At 35.1% G+C, this 24,585-nt stretch overlaps 1 protein-coding gene across 5 annotated transcripts in view; it reads right to left on the bottom strand.

Annotated features, from left to right (window-relative positions):
• The window catches only part of LOC123552857 (bromodomain and WD repeat-containing protein 3-like), a 52,581-nt gene extending 28,160 nt beyond the window's left edge, over positions 1-24,421 (bottom strand). For 4 of the 5 annotated variants that reach the window (XM_053541095.1, XM_053541098.1, XM_053541099.1 and 1 more), the window contains exons 1-18: positions 24,286-24,421; positions 24,142-24,200; positions 24,036-24,065; positions 23,800-23,859; positions 22,565-22,715; positions 21,612-21,707; positions 20,802-20,962; positions 20,137-20,358; positions 17,736-17,836; positions 17,095-17,266; positions 16,243-16,385; positions 15,728-15,938; positions 15,001-15,135; positions 14,508-14,636; positions 13,762-13,987; positions 12,080-12,352; positions 11,323-11,485; positions 3,911-4,010 (exon numbers count right to left, since the gene is read on the bottom strand). In XM_053541095.1, coding sequence (XP_053397070.1) covers positions 3,911-4,010; positions 11,323-11,485; positions 12,080-12,352; positions 13,762-13,987; positions 14,508-14,636; positions 15,001-15,135; positions 15,728-15,938; positions 16,243-16,385; positions 17,095-17,266; positions 17,736-17,836; positions 20,137-20,358; positions 20,802-20,962; positions 21,612-21,707; positions 22,565-22,715; positions 23,800-23,859; positions 24,036-24,065; positions 24,142-24,200; positions 24,286-24,337 — 2,484 coding nt within the window. In that variant the 5' untranslated portion in view covers positions 24,338-24,421. The remainder of the gene's footprint in view (positions 1-3,910; positions 4,011-11,322; positions 11,486-12,079; positions 12,353-13,761; positions 13,988-14,507; positions 14,637-15,000; positions 15,136-15,727; positions 15,939-16,242; positions 16,386-17,094; positions 17,267-17,735; positions 17,837-20,136; positions 20,359-20,801; positions 20,963-21,611; positions 21,708-22,564; positions 22,716-23,799; positions 23,860-24,035; positions 24,066-24,141; positions 24,201-24,285) is intronic. The other variant, XM_053541097.1, reaches the window with a different exon arrangement.
• Between the last annotated feature and the right edge of the window lie 164 nt (positions 24,422-24,585).

Below are 24,585 nucleotides of genomic sequence, written 5' to 3'. Positions count from 1 at the left end.
AATTTATGAATATCAACAAGAGGGCCATGATGGCCCTATATCGCTCACCTGTTATCACTGCACTTGAGGACAAGAAGGTCCTCAGAAAAAATATCTAAGTCCAAAGGACAGGAACAAAAAGGATCAAAGAAAATTTCATACTCAAAAACACCAAAAAAATATCTTGTACAAAGGTTACTAGATATGTCAAAAATACACTTATAAAAATTGGATGCAAGTTACCATCACCATTGTTGGTACCAATTATAAGAGAAAATCGTCTGTTTCAGATTTTTCCCTTACTGGCCTAATAATAAAAATAGTTACTAAAAATAGGCTATTTATAGTAACGTAAAAGGGAAGTAATTCAAAAGAAAATTATTGTAAGATAACAAAAGAAGGATCTGCCAAATAAATCTGTTAACATAAATGAAATTTCAGATCACTATCTTCATTAGTTACAGAGATATACCCATTTTAAATTCAAAAATAAAGGGAGGTAATTTGACATAAAATCAGTCCATAGTTATATACCCTGATTGCCTCGGTCCAACTAATGACAATAATGAAATTTCAAATAAGTCCTGTAAGTACTTACTGATATAAATCCATTTTGACTACAATCAGGGGAGGTAATCAGATATAAAACTAGAGCTATCACTAAAGGTGATGAATGTACCCCCCGCATGCACTGACACAGTACATTGCAATTTGACGCACACAAGATTGCATAATTACGTGGACTGTATGTATATAAACTGTATGTATACAATAAAGTAACAAAAAACAAAGTCCCATAACTATGCAGAATATTTATCTAAAAGAATGTAACATGCACCATGCACAACTAGGGTTGGTACTGATCACTTGTGTGAAGTTTCATTAAATTGTGTGTAAGGGTTTGGTAGATTAGGCATGCACAAGATTGCATATGCAGACTGTATGTACATAGTATGTTAACAAGAAACAAAGTCCCATAACTCTGCAATTTTTGTTGCTGAAAGAACCTAACATGCCCCATGCACAACTACTGTTGATACTGATCACTTGTGTGAAGTTTCATTAAATTGTGTCAAGGGGATGAGGAGAGATGGTGAGCACAAGATTGTGTCTATGTATATAGTACAGTAACAAAAAAACAAAGTCCCATAACTCTGCAAATTTTTTTTCTGAAAGAACCTAACATGCCCCATGCACAACTACTGTTGGTACTGATCACTTGTGTGAAGTTTCATTAAATTCTGTCAAGGGGATAAGGAGAGATGGAGCTCACAAGATTGCGTCTACAGACAGACGGACAGACAGACGGACAGGACAGACAGACAACCTGAAACCAGTATACCCCCCCTTACAACTTTGTTGTCGGGGGGTACAATAACTCTGGAAACTACGAATGGATCTGATTTGTCATGGAATCCAAGATTTATTGTTGTTGAAGATATTTTGGAAGTTTGTATCAAATAAAACCATAAATGAAGTCTCTTTATGGCTGCAAAAGCCAAAATAGCCAATTTTGGACATTTAAGGGGCCATAACTCTGGAACCCATGATGGAATCTGTCCAGTTTAAGAAAAGAACCAAGATCTTGTGGTGATACAAGTTGTGTGCAAGTTTGGTTAAAATCAAATCATAAATGAAGCTGCTTTTGTGCAGACAAGGTCAAAATAGCTAATTTTGGCCCCTTCATGGCCCATAACTCTGGAACCCATTAGGGGATCTGGCCGGTTCAATAAAGGAACTGAGATCTTATGGCAACACAAGTTTTGTGCAAGTTTGATTAAATTCTAATCATAAATGAAGCTGCTATTGTGCAGACAAGGGCAAAATAGCTAAGTCTGGTCCTTTCAGGGGCCATAACTCTGGAACCCGTAATGGAATCTGGCCAGTTCAAGAAAGGAACCAAGATCTTATGGTGATACAAGTTGTGTGCCAGTTTGGTAAAAATCAAATCATAAATAAAGCTGCTATTGTGCAGACAAGGTCAAAATAGCTGATTTTGGCCCTTTCAGGGACCATAACTCTGGAACCCATAATGGGATCTGGCCAGTTCAAGAAAGGAACCGAGATCTTATGGTGATACAAGTTGTGTGCAAGTCTGGTTAAAATAAAATCATAAATGAAACCACTATCCTGCAGACAAGAAATTGTTGACGGACGCACGGACGCACACACGACGGACGAAGGGTGATCACAAAAGCTCACCTTGTCACTATGTGACAGGTGAGCTAATTAGACAAAATTTACAGGTTAATAAAACACAGAAAATGAAGTACAGACATTCTGAAAGTAAATTTTTAATACTGTTCTTGCAGACTACATACAGACCTACCGATGTTAAAAAATGCTCTAGTATACTACACATGCAAGTGTACAACATATGGACTGACTACAGATTACACATATGCTGTAAGTCATGGTTAATGTTCTAGGTTATGCATGGAAGTGTACAATAAACAGACTAGCTACAGATTACACGTATGCTTCAATCCTGTGTAGTCCACTTGCTACATGCATGCAAGTGTAAAATTTGTATCCATGTACTAATTTTAGATTACACAGATGTTGTGAGCCCTGTGTAATATTCTTAGCATATGCATGCAAGTGCAACTACAGATTACATATCTGTTACGATCTAGGTATATGCATGCTTTGTACAATATGTGAACTAACTATGGATTACACATATGCTGGGAGGCCTGTGTATACAGTATGATGACCCTGAAACTATGCTCTCATGAAATACATGATTAATGACGATGTAGTTATAGCTCCTGTCAAATGACAAATGAATTAATGGTATAATTATATACAGTGATTTACTGATGAAAAAGCAATGCACTGTATACTACATACATTTATGATAAAAATGTAGCTTTTCTATAATGCATGAAGCTTTTAGTTAAAAGGAATGCATTTTTAACCTTTAGTTGTGAAGCTATATGTTTGACTAGTTTTTTCTGATTGACAACTAAGTCGAAAATTGTTTTTTTGAGACAGCTCAGTTTTTTCAAATTTCTTACAAATCCGAAGTACAGTTTTCTCAGAGTTTGCTGCATATACAAACTAACTTCTGCTGCTTACAATAAAAAAAAAAAAAAGAATAGGAAAAATACTTAAAATAAAACTTCAATAACTAAATGTTAAATGGCATCTTTATATCAAAATGTTTCAAATCTTTATATTTATTACATACGCATTATTAATCTCTGAGCATTTGCAATCTGACATCAGACATCAATATTTACGATGAAACAAATTTTGTATCAGGTGCTTGAAAACATTTTTTGTTGACGCATTTAAAAGTTCATTAACCACAATGCATGTATTTTCAATTTTACTCGAGCCAAAGAATTAAATTTTTATCATATTAAGGGTGAACTGTACTAATAAAAGTAGATGCGTATGTAATAAAAAGATTATAGCTTTGCATCAAGAAATGTGCACTTGTTTTCTTCAGGAATAATATTGCTCCTAAACCTTTAGCCTGCTGGCGGCAAGTGATTCTGCCTTTGCAATCCAGTGCAGACAAAGATCAGCCTGCATGTCCTTGCAGCCTGGTCATGGTCTGCACTGTTCACTATTCAGTCAGTAAATTTTCAGTGAACACCCCTTTGATAAACAAGTGGTATTGTCCAAATTGAATGACTGACCAATCCATTTCAGAAATTTAGCAGGGTGAAGGTTAAATCGCACAATATCTCTGCTGCAGAACTCGTGCATATTTCTTATCACAAAACTTATAACCTATATAAATGTATGAACTTTGCACTTAATTTGCAACTTACATTTTTACTGAACATTCATAAAATAACACAGACTTCAAACAAAGATACAAATGATAATGTATCAAAGATTCAAATGAATTTACGGAGCAAAATGTGGCAAATATGGAACAAGAGAGCATCAGGTCATCGGGTCATACTGTACTTACAGAGCTGTCTCGTCTAACTACCAGGTTCTTCTTTCGTTTCTCCAGGATGTACTGTCGCACCTCCATATCAGCATGTGCTATTCTATTATCCTCACTTTTCCTACAAATAACAGCTTTGTAATTATCTCTGGAATAAAACTTTGAATAATTTTCTGGATAAGTAAATACTAACAAGAGGACCATGATGGTCCTGAATCGCTCACCTCTTCCCACATGACCCAGTTTTGAGTATGACGTCGTTTTTTTCTATTATTTGATATGCTGACCTAGTTTTTGAGCTCATGTGACCCAGTTTTGAACTTGACCTAGATATTATCAAGATAAAAATTCTGACCAATTTTCATGAAGATTCATTGAAAAATATGGTCTCTAGGTTTTTCTATTATTTGACCTATTGACCTAGTTTTCAAAGGTATGTGACCCTGTTTCGAACTTTACCTAGATATCATCAAGGTGAACATTCTCACTAATTTTCATGAAGATCTCATGAAAAATATGGCCTCTAGAGAGGTCACAAGGTTTTTCTATTTTTATACCTACTGGCCTAGTTTTTGACCGCACATGACCCAGTTTCGAAACTGACCTAGATATCATCAAGGTGAACATTCAGATCAATTTTCATGAAGATCCATTGAAAAATATGGCCTCTAGAGAGGTCAAAAGATTTTAATAATTTTAGACCTACTGGCCTAGTTTTTGACCACAGTTGACTCAGTTTCAAACCTGACCTAGATATCATCAAGATGAACATTCAGACCAACTTTCATACAGATCCCATGAAAAGTATGGCCTCTAGAGATGTCACAAGGTTTTTTATTATTTGACCTACTGACCTAGTTTTTTATGGCACGTGACACAGTTTCAAACTTGACCTAGATATCATCAAGGTGAACATTCTGACCAATTTTTATGGAGATCCATTCACAAGTATGGCCTCTAGAGAGGTCACAAGGTTTTTCTATTATTTGACCTACTGACCTAGTTTTTGATGGCACGTGACCCACTTTCGAACTTGACCTAGATATCATCAAGATGAACATTCAGATTAACTTTCATATAGATCCCATGAAAAATATGGCCTCTAGAGAGCTCACAAGGTTTTTCTATTATTTGACCTACTGACTTAGTTTTTGACGGCACATGACCCACTTTCGAACTTGACCTAGATATCATCAAGGTGAACGTTCTGACCAATTTTCATGAAGATGTCATGAAATATATGGCCTCTAGAGAGGTCACAAGGTTTTTCTATTTTTAGACCTACTGACCTAGTTTTTGATAGCACATGACCCAGTTTCGAACTTGACCTAGATATCATCAAGATGAACATTCTGACCAACTTTCATACAGATCCCACGAAAAATATGGCCTTTAGAGAGGTCACAAGGTTTTTCTATTATTTGACCTACTGACCTAATTTTTGATGGCATGTGACCGAGTTTCGAACTTGACCTAGATATCATCAAGGTGAACGTTCTGACCAATTTTCATGAAGATCTTGTGAAATATATGGCCTCTAGAGAGGTCACAAGGTTTTTCTATTTTTAGACCTACTGACCTAGTTTTTGATGGCATGTGACCCAGTTTCCAACTTGACCTAGATATCATCAAGATGAACATTCTGACCAACTTTCATAAAGATCCCATGAAAAATGTGACCTCTAGAGTGGTCACAAGGTTTTTCTATTTTTAGACCTACTGACCTAGTTTTTGACCGCACGTGACCCAGTTTCGAACTTGACCTAGATATCATCAAGATGAACATTCTGATTAACTTTCATGAAGATCCCATGAAAAATGTGACCTCTAGAGTGGTCACAAGGTTTTTCTATTTTTAGACCTACTGACCTAGTTTTTGACCGCACGTGACCCAGTTTCGAACTTGACCTAGATATCATCAAGATGAACATTCTGGCCAATTTACATAAAGATCCCATGAAAAATGTGACCTCTAGAGTGGTCACAAGCAAAAGTTTACGGACGGACGCACGGACGCACGGACTGACGGACGGACGGACGACGGACACCGCACGATCACAAAAGCTCACCTTGTCACTTTGTGACAGGTGAGCTAAAAACTGTTTTACAAGTTTCCAGCATTGTAATTAAGAAATAATTTATAGCAAAAGAGTGCTTTAACACTATTTATGCACAATGGGTGGTTATTTGTCGTGCGCAATAATTTCACGAGGGCGCAGCCTGAGTAAAATCATTTGAACGACGTATTACCACCTGAGTATATAAATAGCATTAAAGCACGCTTGCGCTATAAATCATTTCGATTCTTATATGTCCTTAATCTCAAACACTAGATAAAATGTAGAAGCGCTCTTTCTTGGTCGCAATAAAACATTTGACGTCCTTCTAGGGTAAGAGTGTTTTAACAGAGACAAGCATATTAGAATTGGTAAATACTGTACACATGTCATGTGCTAACACGAGATATTTTAAACTGGATTAATTATTGTCCAATATGCAATTTGATTTGAACAAAACAGCTGCGCTACATTAATGGTGTGGATCATTACAGAAATACTAAAGTATTATAGTAGTCAGAAATTGCAGGTGATCGTATATGTGATACAGGCTGCCTCTTTAAATAATCATATTGCAAAACTCTGCACTTGCTCTAATTGCTATCTATTATTACATTAAATGTCATTTTATTCCCTTTTTAGTTCATCAGTAAAAAAATTCGGAAATGGAAGAAATTCTCTTCAGCAGTATTTAGTTTGTCTTCTGGATATAAAAAAATACAACAGGAGCTGCGTTCAATAAACGCTTGATGCCCCCAGTAGCATCCTTGTTGATACAAAGCAACCTAAGTTGAAAACGAGGTCAAGGTCAAACTGAGGTCAGGTGATGTCTGAAGATGAGGAATGGTCACAGGTTACATCTGCATTAGTATCAAGTCATTCTAGTAAGGGATATCGATGCTAGACGAAACGGTCCCATTTGGTTAACCTTGTTTGTCCGGACAGGACAATCACTATATGCCTCCCGCATCAGAAGATGCCGGAGGGGCATAAAAAGGGAGATGATCTGAAAATTATAGGGCAGTCCTAGTTAGGATTGGATATCGTTATGGGCGAAGTGGTCCGATACCAATACCGACGAAACAATACTGTATTTTTAACGCTACCGATACTGATACCAAGTTTTGAAGTACATCACATAAGCAATGATTTGGTTAGTATTGAATACACCCTCTTAAGTAGTTATATATACAGGAAAATTTGCTTTGATATATAAACATTTTAAGTCTGTTAATTTGATGTTGTACTAGAAATATGAAAGAGTAAAACAAATGAAACATATCTTACAAACTAGAGTTTTCCAAAATAAAACAAGAGGGCCAAGATGGCCCTAGGTCGCTCACCTAAGAAACACTCCATAACAGTGTAAAACATGTTTGACCTAGTGATTTCATGGAAACAAATATTCTGACCAATTTTCATTAAGATTGGACCAAAAAATTGGTCTCTTGCGATAAAACAAGCATTTTCTTAGATATGACCTAGTTTTTGACCCTAGATGACCCATGTTCAAACTCGACCTAGATTTTATCAAGGCAATCATTCTGACCAAAATTCATGAAGATCAACTGAAAAATACAGCCTCTATCACATACAGAAGTTTTTTCTTTGATTTGACCAAGTGACCTAGTTTTTGACCTCAGATGACCCATATTCAAATTCGACCTAGATTTCATTTAGGCAATCAACCTGACCAAATTTCATAAATATCAACTGAAAAAAACAGTCTCTATCGCATACACAAGATTTTTCTTTAATTTGACCTAGTGACCTAGTTTTTGACCTCAGATAACCCATATTCAAAACCGACCTAGTTTTCATCAAGGCAATCACTCTGACCAAATTTCATGAAGATCAATTGAAAAATACATCCTCTATTGCATACACAATGTTTTTCTTCGATTTGACCTAGTGACCTAGTTTTTGATCCCAGATGACCCATTTTCGAAATCAGCCTAGATTTTATCAAGGTAATCATTCTGGCTAAATTTCATGAAGATCAGTTGAAAAATACAGCCTCTATTGCATACACAAGGTTTTTCTTTGATTTGACCTAGTGACCTAGTTTTTGACCCCAGATGACCCATTTTCGAACTTGGTCTAAATTTCATCAAGGCAATCATTCTGACCAAAATTCATGAAGATCAATTGAAAAATACAGCCTCTATCGCATACACAAGGTTTTTACGTGATATGACCTAGTGACCTAGTTTTTGAACCCAGATGACCCATTTTCAAACTCGGCCTAGATTTCATCAAAATAATCATTCTGACCAAAATTCATGAAGATCAATTGAAAAATACCACCTCTATCGCATACACAAGGTTTTTCTTTGATTTGACCTAGTGACCTAGTTTTTGACCCGAGATGACCCATTTTCGAACTCGGCCTAGATTTCATCAAGGCAATCATTCTGACCAAAATTCATGAAGATCAATTGAAAAATACAGCCTCTATCGCATACACAAGGTTTTTCTTTGATTTGACCTAGTGACCTAGTTTTTGATCCGAGATGACCCATTTTCGAACTCGGCCTAGATTTCATCAAGGTTATCATTCTGACCAATATTCATGAAGAAAAATTGAAAAATACAGCCTCTATCGCATACACAAGGTTTTTCTTTGATTTGACCTAGTGACCTAGTTTTTGACCCGTGATGACCCATTTTCGAACTCGGCCTAGATTTCATCAAGGTTATCATTCTGACCAATATTCATGAAGATTAATTGAAAAATACAGCCTCTACCGCATACACAAGGTTTTTCTTTGATTTGACCTAGTGACCTAGTTTTTGACCCGAGATGACCCATTTTCGAACTCAGCTTAGATTTCATCAAGGTTATCATTCTGACCAATATTCATGAAGATTAAATGAAAAATACAGCCTCTATCGCATACACAAGGTTTTTCTTTGATTTGACCTAGTGACCTAGTTTTTGACCCGAGATGACCCATTTTCGAACTCGGCCTAGATTTCATCAAGGTTATCATTCTGACCAATATTCATGAAGATTAATTGAAAAATACAGCCTCTATCGCATACACAAGCTAAATGTTGACAGACGACAGACGACAGACGACAGACGACGGACGACGGACGCCGGACATTGAGCGATCAGAAAAACTCACCTGAGCATTGCTCAGGTGAGCTAAAAAAAAAAATAGAGTAGATAGGTAGCTCACTGTGCAATTTAAATCTAGGACTCACTGACTGTGGTAATGCTTGCTCAGCACTGACGAGAACTGTTAAATTCAACACTTACTAGCTTTCAAATTAACCCATTTAACAAGTCAGATTCATTGTCACTCATGATAAATCTTCAACCAGGTTAGCTAGTAATGTATTTAAAGTGCAACATTTTTTTCAACACAATTTTCATTGAATAATAACCCTCAAAATGCTTGAAACGTATTTCTACTAGTTCTCATAACCCGATGACTTGTTTACGTGGGTCCTGCAATATACCGCTAAGGACCACTAAGGACCGCTAAGGACCACTAAGGGGGTACAAAGGCCCACTAAGGACCTTTAAGTGAGCACTAAGGACCACTAAGGGCTGACTTAGGGTTCAATAAGGACCCTTAAGAAAAATCTAAGGAATAAATGGTAAAATAAAAAAAATATGAGTAGATTATTTCAGGCAGTTTTCCTATCAAAGACCACTAAGGAGGCACTATGGGTCACTAAGGGACTATTAAAGATGCACTATGGACAAATTAGGGGCAATTATGATAATAATTATTGAAAGCAGTGCCAATATATTGTATAACTTTAATTTTAAAGTTTAAATTTTAATTATAAGATAGCACGGCTAGCTAACTGAGTGCATATATGTCATGAATAAATATACATTTTAATTGTATCACATAACAACACATAAAATATTTTTAACTTTATTGTCATCAATTTGAAATCGTAAAATCTTATTTAACCTTATTTATTGATATTATAATATACTGATATAATGTAACTTAACAAATTCATATACTATTATGTCATATTAAGAATTCAGATAAATATTTACAGAACTATAAAACACACAATTGCATTGCTTATGAAAAGTTCTATATACAGACATACTAATCAATAAAGCCATAAAAATTTTTAATTAACCTCATCTATTGATATTATGATATTAAATGATTTTTGTATTTTCTAACTTAAACATTTTAAATATACTGTATATCAATTTATTATATACCTATATAAATTCTGTAAAAAATCGGCTTGTATTTCACAATTAAATATGAACAGACAGACAAAAATTCCGTATTGTACCTTTTAACTTCCGTATTGTACCTTCCGTATTGTATGCTGCCAGACTATTTTCATTAATATGCATGACCCGACACATTTCTATAAATAGCGCACATAAAAACTTCACTAAGTTCCATTTAATATCGATAAACATTGAAGATTTTGTTCAAGAACAAAACAAGAATCAAAATGGTAAAGATATATAATAAAAGGGTCATTATAACAGTAGCTAGATCTTGGACTTTGTATTCGGCTCTCGTGGATTTTGCACGGTCGGATCACACTCGGCGCTTGCGTGCCTCGTGAGATCCGATCCAGCAAAATCCACTTGAGCCAAATACTGCATCCCAGATCAAGCTACTGTTATAATAACCCTATTATACCATACAACATTACAGTGCTTTACTGGAGTGTACAGTGGATAACTTTTCTGTTCAGTGAAATTAAATTTGAGGTTATGATGGTTTGCATGGTGATGATTTTTTAAAAACACATACAACCCAAGATTTTGTAATATTATTTTATCAGGACATTGTGTACTCTTCAAAACATTCATCATTTTAAATTATAAATTTCTATCACTAAACTTCACTTGAGGAAATGTGAAAAAAAAAATAACATGACATTAGTAAACATTTGTCATGATATGAAATAAATGTCAGAAATGTATGTCACTGCGATTACCTTAATCTTTATCACTTGTCCTATTTAAAATTTCATTAGCTATTATTTAGAATACTGTAAAGGATCATAAATCACCTTTCCATGTATGTACTTTCGTTTTCAATTCTTGGAAAATAATTTTACATTTTATTGACCCCACGTACTTAAAGCTCCAAAAACTACCATTATATAATGTACCATCAAAAGTATGCTCACTTAATCAGCCTGATTATTGTGTGATAAACAAGATCATTACCATACAATTCTATTTAATCAAAAAGTGTGCCCACTTAATCAGCCTGATTAATGTGTGATAAACAAGATAATAAAGGGCAGTGCTATACTGCTACTTGATTATACAGTAGCAAACAGAATATGCAATGCATACCTAATCAAAGTTGACCTATGAGGAAGAACTTTTGTGTTCAAATAATGCATAATGAAAACCCTTACTTGAGAACAGCAGGATCCATTCCTTTAATGACCATTCTTCTACTCAATGCTACTAGGTCTTTAGATGTAGACACCTGTAGTATGTTGCCAAGCGACTGACGTACCCCTTCTGTCTCACCAACTCTTCTCATACCAACCATGTGCGAGCCACTTGTACCTGCAACTGTTGATCCATAGAATATAAAAAAAGAATAATGCAATGTATATGTAACAAGGAACTACATTCAATAAACGCTTGATACCTCTGGTGGCATCCTTGTTGATAGATTTTGCACCTAAGTCCAAAACAAGGTCAAGGTCAAACTGAGGTCAGGTGATGTCTGAAGATGAGGAATGGTCACAAGTTACATCTGCATTAGTATCAAGTCATTCTAGTAAGAGGTAGATGCTAGATGAAACGGTCCCATTTGGTTAACCTCGTACAGACGGACGGATGAACGAACGGACAGAAGGGCAATCATTATATGCCTCCCGCATCAGTAGATGCCGGGGCATAAAAAATATAAATATGTGTACTATGAAATTATTAACTCAAAAGGGCTGAATTACCTAATAAGGATAAGAAATTACACAGAATTGGGAAGTGCCCAATATCTTAACAAGAAACCAAATCACCTCTTGATCAGTTGTTTAGTGCTTCACCAATAGTGTCAACATGGCGGGTTTGAACACCGCATATATACACTTTGAATTATATCCCATAGCAAAGATGTTACATCTACATATTGTAACATTACGTCAATAGGCTGTACTATACCTGAATTCAATCTAGAGGGTCCAGCCCTAGGTGACCTCATCTGTGGTGGTGGTGACCCCAGGGGTTGCTCTCCACGAGCAGCTCGTCTCTGATCCTGCTCTCTTGCCAGCTGTTCGATCATCTGGTCTATACTGGCGCGGATATTAGGCTGTACCTCACCACTAGTACCCAGCTCAGCACTGGGACCAGGTTCCAGTTCATTTCTAACATCTGCTGCAGGGGCATGGTCTTCTGGTGGCTCTTGTACACGATCACCCATTACCTCTTGTTCACCTTGAATTTCAACAAGAGCACCGCCTTGCGGGTGCTGACGCTCATCTGATTTTTTTTTGTGTAATAGAAATATTGTCCTACCCATGATTTTCTAAGTCTAAAAAGGGCCATCATTCTTGCAAAAAGCAGGACAGAGTTATGTTTCTTGATGTTCAGTGTCCACTTATGATGGTGAAAAACTGTTGCAAGTTTTAAAGCAATAGCTTTGATAGTTTATGACAAAAGTTGACTTAAACATAATACTCAACCAAGAAAATGATTTTCTAAGTCCAAAAGGGGCAATAATTATTGCAAAAAGCAGGATGGAGTTATGTTGCTTGCTGTACAGGGTCAGCTTATGATGGTGAACAAGTGTTGCAAGTTTCAAAGCAATAGCTTTGATAGTTTAAGAGAAAAAGTTGACCTAAACATAAAACTTAACCAAGAAATCTGATATTTTCTAAGTCCAAAAAGGGCCATAAATCTTGCAAAAAGCAGGATGGAGTTATGTCTCTTGCTGTACAGGGTCAACTTATGATGGTGAACAAGTGTTGCAAGTTTTAAAGCAATAGCTTTGACAGTTTAGGAGAAAAGCTGACCTAAACATAAAACTTAACCAAGAAAACTGATTTTCTAAGTCCAAAAGGGGCAATAATTCTTGCAAAAAGCAAGATGGAGTTATGTTTCTTGATGTACAGGGTCTGCTTATGATGGTGAACAAGTATTCCAAGTTTCAAAGCAATAGCTTTGATAGTTTAGGAGAAAAGTTGACCTAAACATAAAACTTAACCAAGAAATCTGATATTTTCTAAGTACAAAAGGGGCCATAAATCTTGCAAAAATCAAGATGGAGTTATGTTTCTTGCTATACAGGGTCAGCTTATGATGGTGAACAAGTATTCCAAGTTTCAAAGCAATAGCTTTGATAGTTTAGGAGAAAAGCTGACCTAAACATAAAACTTAACCAGGCAACGCCGACGCAGACGCCGACGCCGACGCCGACAACCGCTCAAGTGATGACAATAACTCATCATTTTTTTTCAAAAAATCAGATGAGCTAAAAATGCATAAAAAAACCATTTACCACTATTTCACAATAAACTTTTGCTCAGTAATTTTATAACTATTCATGTTATCTAGCACAAACCCATCTAAACTGAAAACTCTCAAAACCAAACTTTTACACTGGTCCGAGGGCAGTCAGGTAAAGTACAACGATCTCTTTGAATCTGTTCTAAGATAACTTAAATTTACAAAACATCACTTTACAAACAAGGATCTCGCTTACTTAACCATGTTCCAAGCTTATAAATTGAGTTTTGTGACCAGCCTTTGAATGTAACCCTGAAACTGGTCCATTTCAACACTACGTTCAGATTTCGCCTATTGATCATTCTCATTAACTTGTGACAAAAGCTCAAAATAATTACCTTCTTCATTGACAGCTACCTCTGGTATAAGCTGATCATCCCTACAGTGTTCTCTACCCGGTACAAGCCTCTGTATGTCAGGTGGGTATGGGTTGCCATCAATGTCCACCAGGAATGGTGATGGCATCAAGTGTGGTGCCTGCTGCGTCTGTTCATCCAGGACATAATTGTTGGAGTCTCTTATGAGTGGACGGTAGTCTGTATGGAAAAACAGCTGATCTGGAAGCTAAAAATGATCAAAGTGATAAATAACTTATAATCAATTCAAATATGATCCAACTTATTTTCCTATTAAACAAAGAAAACAGGAACTGTATGTTATTATGCACTGTTTACATGTCGCAATTATATGGGCGTAAAATTTCATGATTTTATCAAAAACCGGTATTTCGCGGATATAAGAATTCTACGATTTCAGATTTTTGAAGATATTATTAAAATGAATTGCAATTTCATTTGTTGATTTGGACTCAATTACATGATGCAACCTGGAAATCTGCAAAAATTGGTCTCCCACGAATAATAATGTTTTCATAGTATTTTTCTTTTCTAGTAAACAAAATTTTTTCTCTTTCAAAATATTTTTTTTACAAAATTATTAACACAACCATTACTCAGTAAATCAGATGTCAATAGAATTTTCAGAAGTTTGATAACTTAGTTGGGAAATCCAATTTTCTAAAATCTGTTTTTATAATGTTGGTTCTATAATTACATGTACAGAAATAAAGATAAGAAAAGCTTACCTCATTACATCTCTCATTCTCCCCATACCCATAGATCATCATTTGTCCATGGGAATCTGTTGCCGTAAACATCGTACCATCTGGCGAGAATTTGCAATCAAATACAGCACCATGACCTTGACCTTCAATCTGTAAATTTTAACAGAATTAAATAACAAACCAACAAACACTGTTTCCAGATATGTCATATTTTTTATTTCTTCAAAGTGCACAGAAAAAAAAATTGTTTTCAATTTCTGTGAAAGATGCAATTTTCATTGCAATTTGCATAATTATTTCATCATTTCTAAAAAGTCAATTTAGGAAAACAGGAAATGGTCTTTAAATTTCCAGAAAAAACAAAACTGAAATAAGGAGTTTATAGAAAGGAAAATTCCAGGTCAAAATTCAAAAACAACATCTTGGATTTTCACTTTAATCTCTGTCAGTAAAAATCTGATACCTTTTTCATTGTTTTGGTTTCAAAGTCTGGATAAAATCTATTGTTACTTACCCTGTTGAAAAATCTTTTAACCTGACGTCCTTTTATAATATCCCAGATAAAGATGTTACCATCGTGTCCAGCACTCATCATGATTCTAGGATCTATCGGGCTAGGCTCTAATACAAACACTTCCTCATTATGCCCCTGAGAGAGAAAATGTAAAATCTGCCGTAGTGCCATTTCAGTGGTTAAAAGTAAGGCGGATTGGAGAAGAAATTGCAGAAACAGTGAAGTTTCAGAAGCTGTAAAAAATTTAAGAATTTTTTTCCACAACATCTTATCATATATCATATTGATATTTGCAAATACCTGGCCACATCTAGTTAGAGAATGCAGTCCCGAGCCCTGAAACTTAGACATTAAAAAGCTAGATCTTCCTTTTGCTTGTTTTATTGATAAATTAGCATATATTATGATGAAATTTTACATGAAAGTCAGTTATACTGCTACAGACATCTTTGCAGAACTTCATCAGTGTGAATTAGCTTTAAGCAAAATGGGCCCTGAACTCCTGTTTATGTTCAAAGGAAAGGAAGTTTGTGAGGGTCATGACTGTGGGTTCCAGCCTTGCCAGGTGTCAAACTCTTTTATGTGAGGTAGCCATAGAGCTGGCTTATAAGATACCTTTTGTGTGCTTTAAAGCCAGAAAATTTATAGCCTTTTTATGAGATATATTTCAAACCTGTGTATCAAAAAGTTACACACAGTGAAATTTTAACACGGTTTTAACATATACCCTCAATCGATACAGCAGTTTGCCAGTGAAGGAGCACCAGACTTTGAGTGAATGATCGTTGATCGCTGTCATTACAAGGGTATCGTCAATATTCCAGCCGACCATAGTGACCTTCAATTTTTGTGACTTATTATCCTCATCCTCGTCGTCATTGCGGTTTCTACTTTTCATCTTCTTTTTCTCTTCTTCGTCATCATCACTGTCATTTTCTCTGTACAATGCAAATATCAGGGTTATTTTACACAAATATTTTTCACCCCTTTCTAGGATGAAAGCTACTTACTAACTGATGTAGAGAAAAATTTCAATATTCCTTAGTCCCAGATTGAAATGAAATGTAGCACACTTGGTAAAGGGCTTGTATTCCATGTTGCTGGCTACTGTCCCCATGTCCATGCAAGTTTGATCTGCTCCAGCTTAAATGATTTACATTACCCATGGACTAACAAATTATCGTAAAATATAACACGGTTTAAAATAGAAACAAAGAACAAAATATGACAATGAAAACTAACCTTTTTGGTGCCTCCAGAGTCATATCAAGGACTAGACTTCTCCACTCGTTCCGTTCAAACTTCCAGATACAGGCTGTTCCATCTTTACTCCCACTCAAAAATCTGTTATCATTATTAGCATAGCCAATGCTGTCCACACGGTCCTTCAAAACATGGTAATACCTTATTTTCAAGTTTATATACCATTATAGGCACAGTGAAACACCATCCACTCTAGCATCTATTGCTTGCGCAATGGTCTCATTTAAGAGCGCTTTCATACATATATTTTCTATGTTTAGGCCACTCCAAATCTTGGGTAACTTCAGAGTTTTTCTTCTTACCTTGTGACCTCAAGTTACTGGTGTTTTACATGTTATTTTAGCTATAATGTGATACCAAAAATAATTGTGAGTAATTTATTGTCAAGTATGTTCCTTAAATGCTAAATTAATACTTATGAAAAAGCTATATTGATTTTAATAGTCTGGTATGTTTTCAGAGATAGCAATGTATCTCAATTATTGCATACTCTTAAAAACTCTGCTTAGTTTCAATGGAACCTATAGATAAAACAATGGGTATGTAATAAAAAGATTATTAGATTTGAATATTAAGAACTGACTGTAAACAAAATATTCAGTCTAATAAATAATATAACACAAATTACACAATAAATCTTAAGTGTGCAGTCTTCTTTGCTCACTATGTACATGCAGTCATTTACAACTGGAATTAATGTAAGCATGAAAAATTCAGTTACCATGGGAACTAAGTTTTTTCAGACAACAGAAAAAATATTCCAGTATCAAACACATCTTTATAAAATGAGTGTTTTTTTTCAAAAGTAGAGGCAGAAATTTCCAATCTTACTGTATGTTTTTCAAGTTCTCCTATCTTTTCTGGGTACCCCGTATGAAAATGGTACATGCGTATCACATTATCTGTACTTCCTGCGGCAAAGAACATTCCACCAGGACTGAATGACGAGCACAGTACCTGAGCACCAGCACGAGATTTCTCTATATACTTCACTGGTTTAGAACTGAAATTATAAACTTAATGTTCAGGTCTAGATATTTTCTTCTTTTCTATATACTGATTCAAAATAACCTTTATTACAACAGTTACATATCTTTTTATAAAAAGAGGATAATACTCGAGTGTCTTTTCATGCTGAATTTATAAAACAAGTTCAAACATATGACAAAGAAGCTATTTCAAAAACTTGAATGTGTAAATAATATTTTAAACATATATGTATATGATGTACATTCTTGGGTTACAATAGCTAGCAATTCTACATATATGTGTGTATGGACTACACTTCTCTCTTGACCCATCTTTCAATACACAGTGTACTGTGATATTATTTAATTATGGTAGCAACAAATTTCATAGTTTTGGCATAAAATAGCTATTTTGTGGCTTTCTCAGGTAAAAGCCTATGAGACAGGACAATAGACACACCTAGTCTTGGGTTCATAGGAGTTAATAAAAGCCACAATACTAACTTGAAAGAGTTATCCGTGACATTCCATTCCCAGAAGCAGACGCAAGCATCACCTCCTGTTGAAGCAAGGTAACGTCTATTGCCTTTTACCATTGGAGAAAACTGAAAGCAATGTTCAATATTATTAGTAATGGCATAAAGAGCTGTCTTTTTATCAGGCAAGGGGTGTAAATCTTGGGAGATTAGTCCAAACTGACTGTTTATTGAGCTTGACCTAGATATTACAGTGACCAAGAAATTCTGTATAGTTCTGGTTCTATTGCAAGAAAAAATACTCAGCTTACTGAACAGGCACATACTTCTATCCAGACTTCCACAGGTACAGGAAGAAAACATATGTCCAACAAAAGACTGGCATACAGAATTTAGTGATCTGCATCAATATGTGAACATGCTTTGGTTAAGGAGGTAGGTTACCTTGTTACAAGGGTAAATTCAAATTAGTTGAACCGCAGCATCTTTTTGCATTTCGTGTAATATGAAGTTTTAACTGCTAAAATCTCAGTTTCGTTTGTCTCTGTCCCTTCAAGTTCAATTTTTATACAGGTTTGAAGAACATGACCCTCCAAAGGTATTTCATATTGAAAGAAGAAGGAAAATGCGGATATTTAACACTTTTCAGTGTATTTTAGTTTCATTGATATCTGTAGAAGTCAGCATAATCTATAATTTTACTAGTATGCACGTTAGCTTTCTAATATAAGCTTAAAATGTATATGTCGCGGGGCTCGTGTTTCCATGGTAACGCATTTTCTCTCAATTTTAAACAACTATGTATAAAAATTGGGGTTTTCGACGGCTTCAGTGCCATTCTGTAAATGACCAACATGGAATATTTGGGTGAATATTATTAGCAAAATACCAAGCACTATACATGGTAACCTATTTTTCTTAAAGTTTAAAGTAACCATGGCAACAGAGATGTTTAAAATGGCTTATATCTTGCTTTTTGTCGTAATTTCTTATAAAATAATATTGAATAAGATTATCTTTCTAGCTGATGTAGCTTTAAAACATATTATTTCTAACGTAAGTTATATTTTCGTGTTATCTGCATTTATTCAAACAAATTTCTAAGCTTAGAATACTTACAGCAGTACCCCTCGTCTGGCATTTTTCATGAAAAAATCGTTCAGCATGCTACTATTATTCTCATGGATATTGTTGAAATGAAAATAAAAAGCCGAAGCTGTGTTTCTTAAATAGACTAGTGTCTACGCTTTTGAATTTTACATTTAGATACATAGGTCACGGGCTTCGTTTCCATGGTAACATCAATTCAATTCAAGAAACCACAATTTTCTACTGAAATTTGAACAATTTTAGATCTTAGTTTTAGTATATAAGTAACAAATTATCAACGGAACCTGTAAAATAGGTATTACAAATCAAACTGCTAGATTTTTTATTTGAAAATGGCCGTAACAAGTAGGTTCTCACCAAACTATATTCCAAATAACACTGGTTACCATCATCCATTTTCTTACATTCCGCATAACATTTCAATATAACTACATAAAAGAAGCAAACTATTGATTATTATTCAGAGCAAAAGACTCATAAAAAATATTTCAGCAAATAATGGTTATTTGAAAATAGTTTGAATAAAGAAAATGCACAGAATAACGTACTTTCAAGATAAAAGCTATTAATTTTGCGCGGTAACTGACACGTAATGTCATGACGTCAATGACGTCATTTTAAGGCAACATTGTTTTGAAGCGTTTCTGCGGCAATTTATTCATTATTTCTGCATTATTAAACCATAAAGCGTCAGATCGAAGACAGGTCTATGATTTGTTTTCAGAAGAATGAATATACAAACACATTTAGTTTGTCGTAAACGTCGTCGTAAATCGTCACGTTAGCTTCCGGTTGGACATGCGCACATACAAATATAAAGGTAACCTACCTCCTTAAGCAAGTTTTTAAGGTTTAACCACCAATTTTTTAACCAGCCAGTTCAGAGGGATGGACAAGCAGATACACATTAGTCCATAGAATAGCAGTATATAAACTGAAAGTATCTGACCTAATGGTTCTTAAATTCAACCTTTAAAATATAGCAAAACACCAAGCTTTCAAGGTCAAACTGACCCAGTTTCGACTATCCTTACATTAAAATATAAGGAGAACAACAGAGGACTGCATGAAATGGTACTGCTTGAGTTAGCATGGGGGGGTCAAGCTATCAATGCTTGAGTGGTTTCACTATGTAATCGTTATCTAAGTTGAAATTTAATGCTAATCAAATACAGCTTTACGTAATAGTTATACAACTTTGGATTAACAGATCAATGGCTGCAAAAATCTAAATCAAATCTTCATAACAATGTTGGCCATAATTACCAGCATACTGATATCGACTCCAAAATTGTAGAGAAAAATTTAGCAATGTTTACCTGTAATGATGTAATCATTCCTGTATGACCTTGTAAAACAGCTGCAGGAGCGCAGGATTTCAAACACCAAACTCGTACAGTTTTATCACAGCTACCAGAGGCCAGGAGAGTGTTCTCATAATTAATGGCCATGTCAGTTATCTCCCCTGCATGACCTCTCAATGTTGCTTTAAGTCGACTATCAAATACCCACCAGATCTTCACTAGGGCGTCGTCTGCTGCCTGTAATAAATATTTCTTTCTCACATCATGGTGTTTTTTCTTTTTATAAAATCAATAAATTACAAAAATCCTTGGTTTTACATGTTAAAAGCTACATGTTTTCATTTACAATCTGGACAGAACTGCAAATATACCAAGCTATCTAAAGTAGGGAAGTACCGTGAAATCATTTAATTTTGTGGCTAAAATGCCGATTTCAATGTGATACAAATTAACACATGATCACTTATCACGATAAAAGAAAGAGAACTTTGCTTGTTATCCTGAATTGATAAATCCACAGAATCTATGAAAATTAAGTCTGCCACGAAAAGTACTGATTCTACAGAATATGAGCATACTAAACAACAGCTGATAGCTACTAATGAGCACTTGTTCTGATGATCCAAAGAAAACACTACATGGTACATCAATTCAATGCTGATTTACAGTATGAAACTTACAGTGAAGATATACTTTCCAGTCTTGTCAAACAATGCACAATATACAGCTGACAGATGACCTAGCTTGCGACTGTGCTGCTGTATACGAGTATACATGGATATTGGTATCACATGCTTCAGAGATGTCTGGCTAGTAAGCTCTCTACTACGATGTATATATTCTGAAAATATAAAAAGCAACAGACATATCTAAAACTACTTAAATCAGAATAATACCTGGATTAAAGAAAAACCAAAAAAAACACACACTAACTTGCAGAACTGAGATAAGACTGAACATGGAAACCATTCTTAAATGTAATAAAAATGATGGGGAAAAAGAATGGTTATCCTTTTAAAGAACTCTCTGATACTTTGAAAACATATTATGCTGAGCCTGTGCTAATATTCCAACCAATAACTTTGCCATTATAGTGCAGATTTGTGAGTGACTTACTGATAATAGAGAACAATTTAAATGTGAGGGGGTCAGCGATTTTAGTGGTTAAAGTGTCGGCCTCTGAACCAAACAGTCATGGGCTTGAGCCCCACTGGGGTCACCACCATATCTTCTCTAATAACACCAGTACTGGTTTTTCTAGGAAGCAGACATGAAACTTATGCATATGACTTTCATCACAAATGAGCTAAAAAAAACAAAAACTAAATACCCAAACTTCACGTGTAAATTTGTATGATAGACACACTTCATTTCGACTTCAGGTTTAATTTTTTGGTTATGAATATCAGTACTTAAGCTATTCCACATAGATGTGCTAAAGGTAATCAGGCAGCTTCATATGTGAGAATTGTAATGGGAGTCCAACTTACGCCATTTTGGTGGTACGAGGTTAACAGGTGGTAATGCTGCACGACCATGTTGGAGTGCTAGGTGAGCTTGTGGTTGCCATGACAACTTCTTCATATCTGAAATAACAAGTCATCGTTATATACTGCTGCATGAACTCAAAAAGACATATAAAATTATGTATACCATAAAAATATTCTTATGAATAAAACATGGCATATTAATTTAAATGTGACCCCCTGGTTAGCTCAGTATGTATTACACAAAATCTTTTGTCCTGCAGATGTCTATTATTGGTTTTTGTTGCCTCTGATGTCATGCCGACATACGTCATATGGCGACTTTCCAGCTTTTCATGGTGGAGGAAGACCCCAAGTGCCTCTCTGTGGATTATTTCATCAAGAGCGGGAACCTGGGTAGAACCACCTATCTTCTGTTAGCCATCTGGATATAGATCGATGGCTTCCTCACATGAAGAATTCAGTGCCTCAGGCGGGGCTTAAACCCACATTGATGAGGGGCAAGTGATTCAGACAGTGATCTTTACCACTCAGCCACGGAGGCCCCTCTGTAAATGTTGGTTTATATTACACTAGACATATGGGCGTCCTTTCATCAACATTTAAAATCTGAAACTTAGGCTTAAATAGAGTAATAATGGTATTGATTTACTGATAATTTTTATAGTTGTATGCAGCTGCAGAATGCAAAGCTCATGCCATGTTTCGTTATAATTTGTTCCCACTAAACAATGACAAAGTGAAAAGAAAATCCAAATTTCAGACTTGGAATGTTGATGAATACACACCTTATTTCCATAATTATTTTAATTTTGGTTATATCTTTTACAAATACCATTGCAAGGACTGTATGAAAAATTTATATACCACTTGAACTCAATAACTTATGACAGTTGTTGTTAAATCCTTGGTAAAGTTCACTTGTTTAGTCGAACAAAGAAGAAAATTGTACATACCGCGCTGTGTCCGTAACAAGGATTGGGAGCCTGCCCCTAGCAATGATTTCACTCCCATGATGTTGGGTCGGACTTTCTCGTCCATTAATGGACCAAGGCGCTGACATATTTTAAGAAGATGGTCGCACCCGATGTGTCTATTCAGCTCAAGCTGAAAAGGTAGACAGAGAAAAGCATTCAGCTCTCAAATTGATAATTAGGGCAGTAAAAGATACCTGACCCCAAGCAACATAAACCTACCCTAAACCAAAAAATGTCTGCCCCTTACCAAAGCAAGTCTGTATGTGTGGTATTATTAAAGTAGGTGATATAGTTAAAAAGACAGAGTGAAATTAAATTGTAAGTCTACCTTTCAATAGGTGACACTATCTTTCAAAATAGTGTCAACACTTACAGAAAAAGGTGACAACAAGTTGATAGGGAATACATGATATCCTCTATTAATTAGAATTGATGCAACACCAAATTAAGTATTAACTGTTGATACCACAATGGACTGGTATCACTTATCCGAATAGGTGTTATAATTAAGTGCATTTAATTGTGAATTTGGGTTCTTTAATATCCTGAACTAATATATGGTCTAAGTGGCCTTTGAGTCCTATTCAACTCTAAGAAGTGATGTTACAAATTCATTATACTCAGAGTTGATATCACCTACTTCAACTGCTGTTTCAGCATATATTATATATTCCACTAGGTGATATATCACAAAAGTGCATTTATAGTAAAACAGCACCTGATTACTGATACAGCCTCACAACATTTTAGTACTGAGAAAAACAGTTAAGTGTTCACCCATTAATAAATGAAATCAGTTTTACTACTACAAGTTTAACATTAAATTTTATATTTTGAAATAGACTATAACTTCGAACCTGCGCAACTGATCTGATAACAGAACAAGACTATATGTAGATGAGAATGGATTTCCTATTAACCAATCAAAAATGCTCTATTCTGACAAGGATTTCAGCGATTGGTTTAAAGCAAGTGTCTATCCTATGACGTCAAAGGTCAATCTAATTTTACTTTCTCTGCATTTGCAAGGCTGTTTTCCAATAAAATAAATAATTACTGAATTGGAATAAAATGGTAAAATGCACATTATTTGATCAAATAAAACTTCCAACACATTTGCAACATTTAAAATACATTCAATACGTTATGCAAGATACTTTATTTGTGAAATAAAAATTTTGCCTACACTGCCACCATGTGTTTCTGAATCTTACCAAACTTTCAAAACTTCTTTCGTGTTCTCCACCTTCCCAGTCAATTCTTTTGGGTAGAAGCTGTGTTAAAATGAAAGAAAGGACCATATTTCAAATTTCTGTAAATTTTCAAAACATGTCATTCCATCGTTAATTCACAATAATTTTTCAAAATAAAAGCGCATTTCCCGTCTTTTCTATCACAATCTGCCGTAAATGCCGTTTATTTTACTATAAATTGTTTGTCGAGCACTTACCCCATGTTCATCCAATTCTCTGCGTAACACCTGAAAATAGACGTAAAATATAAAATACATGTTGTAGATGAAGTATTCAACAATCGAAATAAGGAACAATACTTACAGTAGCGGCACTCTTACATGGTCCAGTCGACAGAAATCTCTCAATCAGAAAGTACAGTTCTGAAAATAGAAAGGAGGGTTCAGTTATCGACCATTCAAACTGTGTTTAATATATCTTTTCGGCAGAGAAAGGATTTTTACTTACCAAGTTCAATCGCAGAATCTTTTTGCTTGCGACTGCCGCCGACAGACATCATCTTTAGCAGTTAGTAAGTCTGAAATCCGTCAGGTAATTTGGGAATTGTCTCGAAAACGAGCGGTAGCCATTTTCGTTACAAATCAACAAGATTCACATAACAAAAGGCGTAGTAATATCATAAACTTTTTAAACGACTGAATTGAGCAATAGTAAAATAACAATCAAAATTTAGTAAAATATATACTTTGGTAAAAATCAAGAGACAATTGATTGCATGTCACTGCTCATTTTATATAATAATCATTC

This window comes from Mercenaria mercenaria, chromosome 4 (genome assembly GCF_021730395.1).
Source record: "Mercenaria mercenaria strain notata chromosome 4, MADL_Memer_1, whole genome shotgun sequence".
Taxonomy (NCBI): Eukaryota; Metazoa; Mollusca; class Bivalvia; order Venerida; family Veneridae; genus Mercenaria; species Mercenaria mercenaria.
This window is presented reverse-complemented; position numbering and strand designations above follow the sequence as displayed.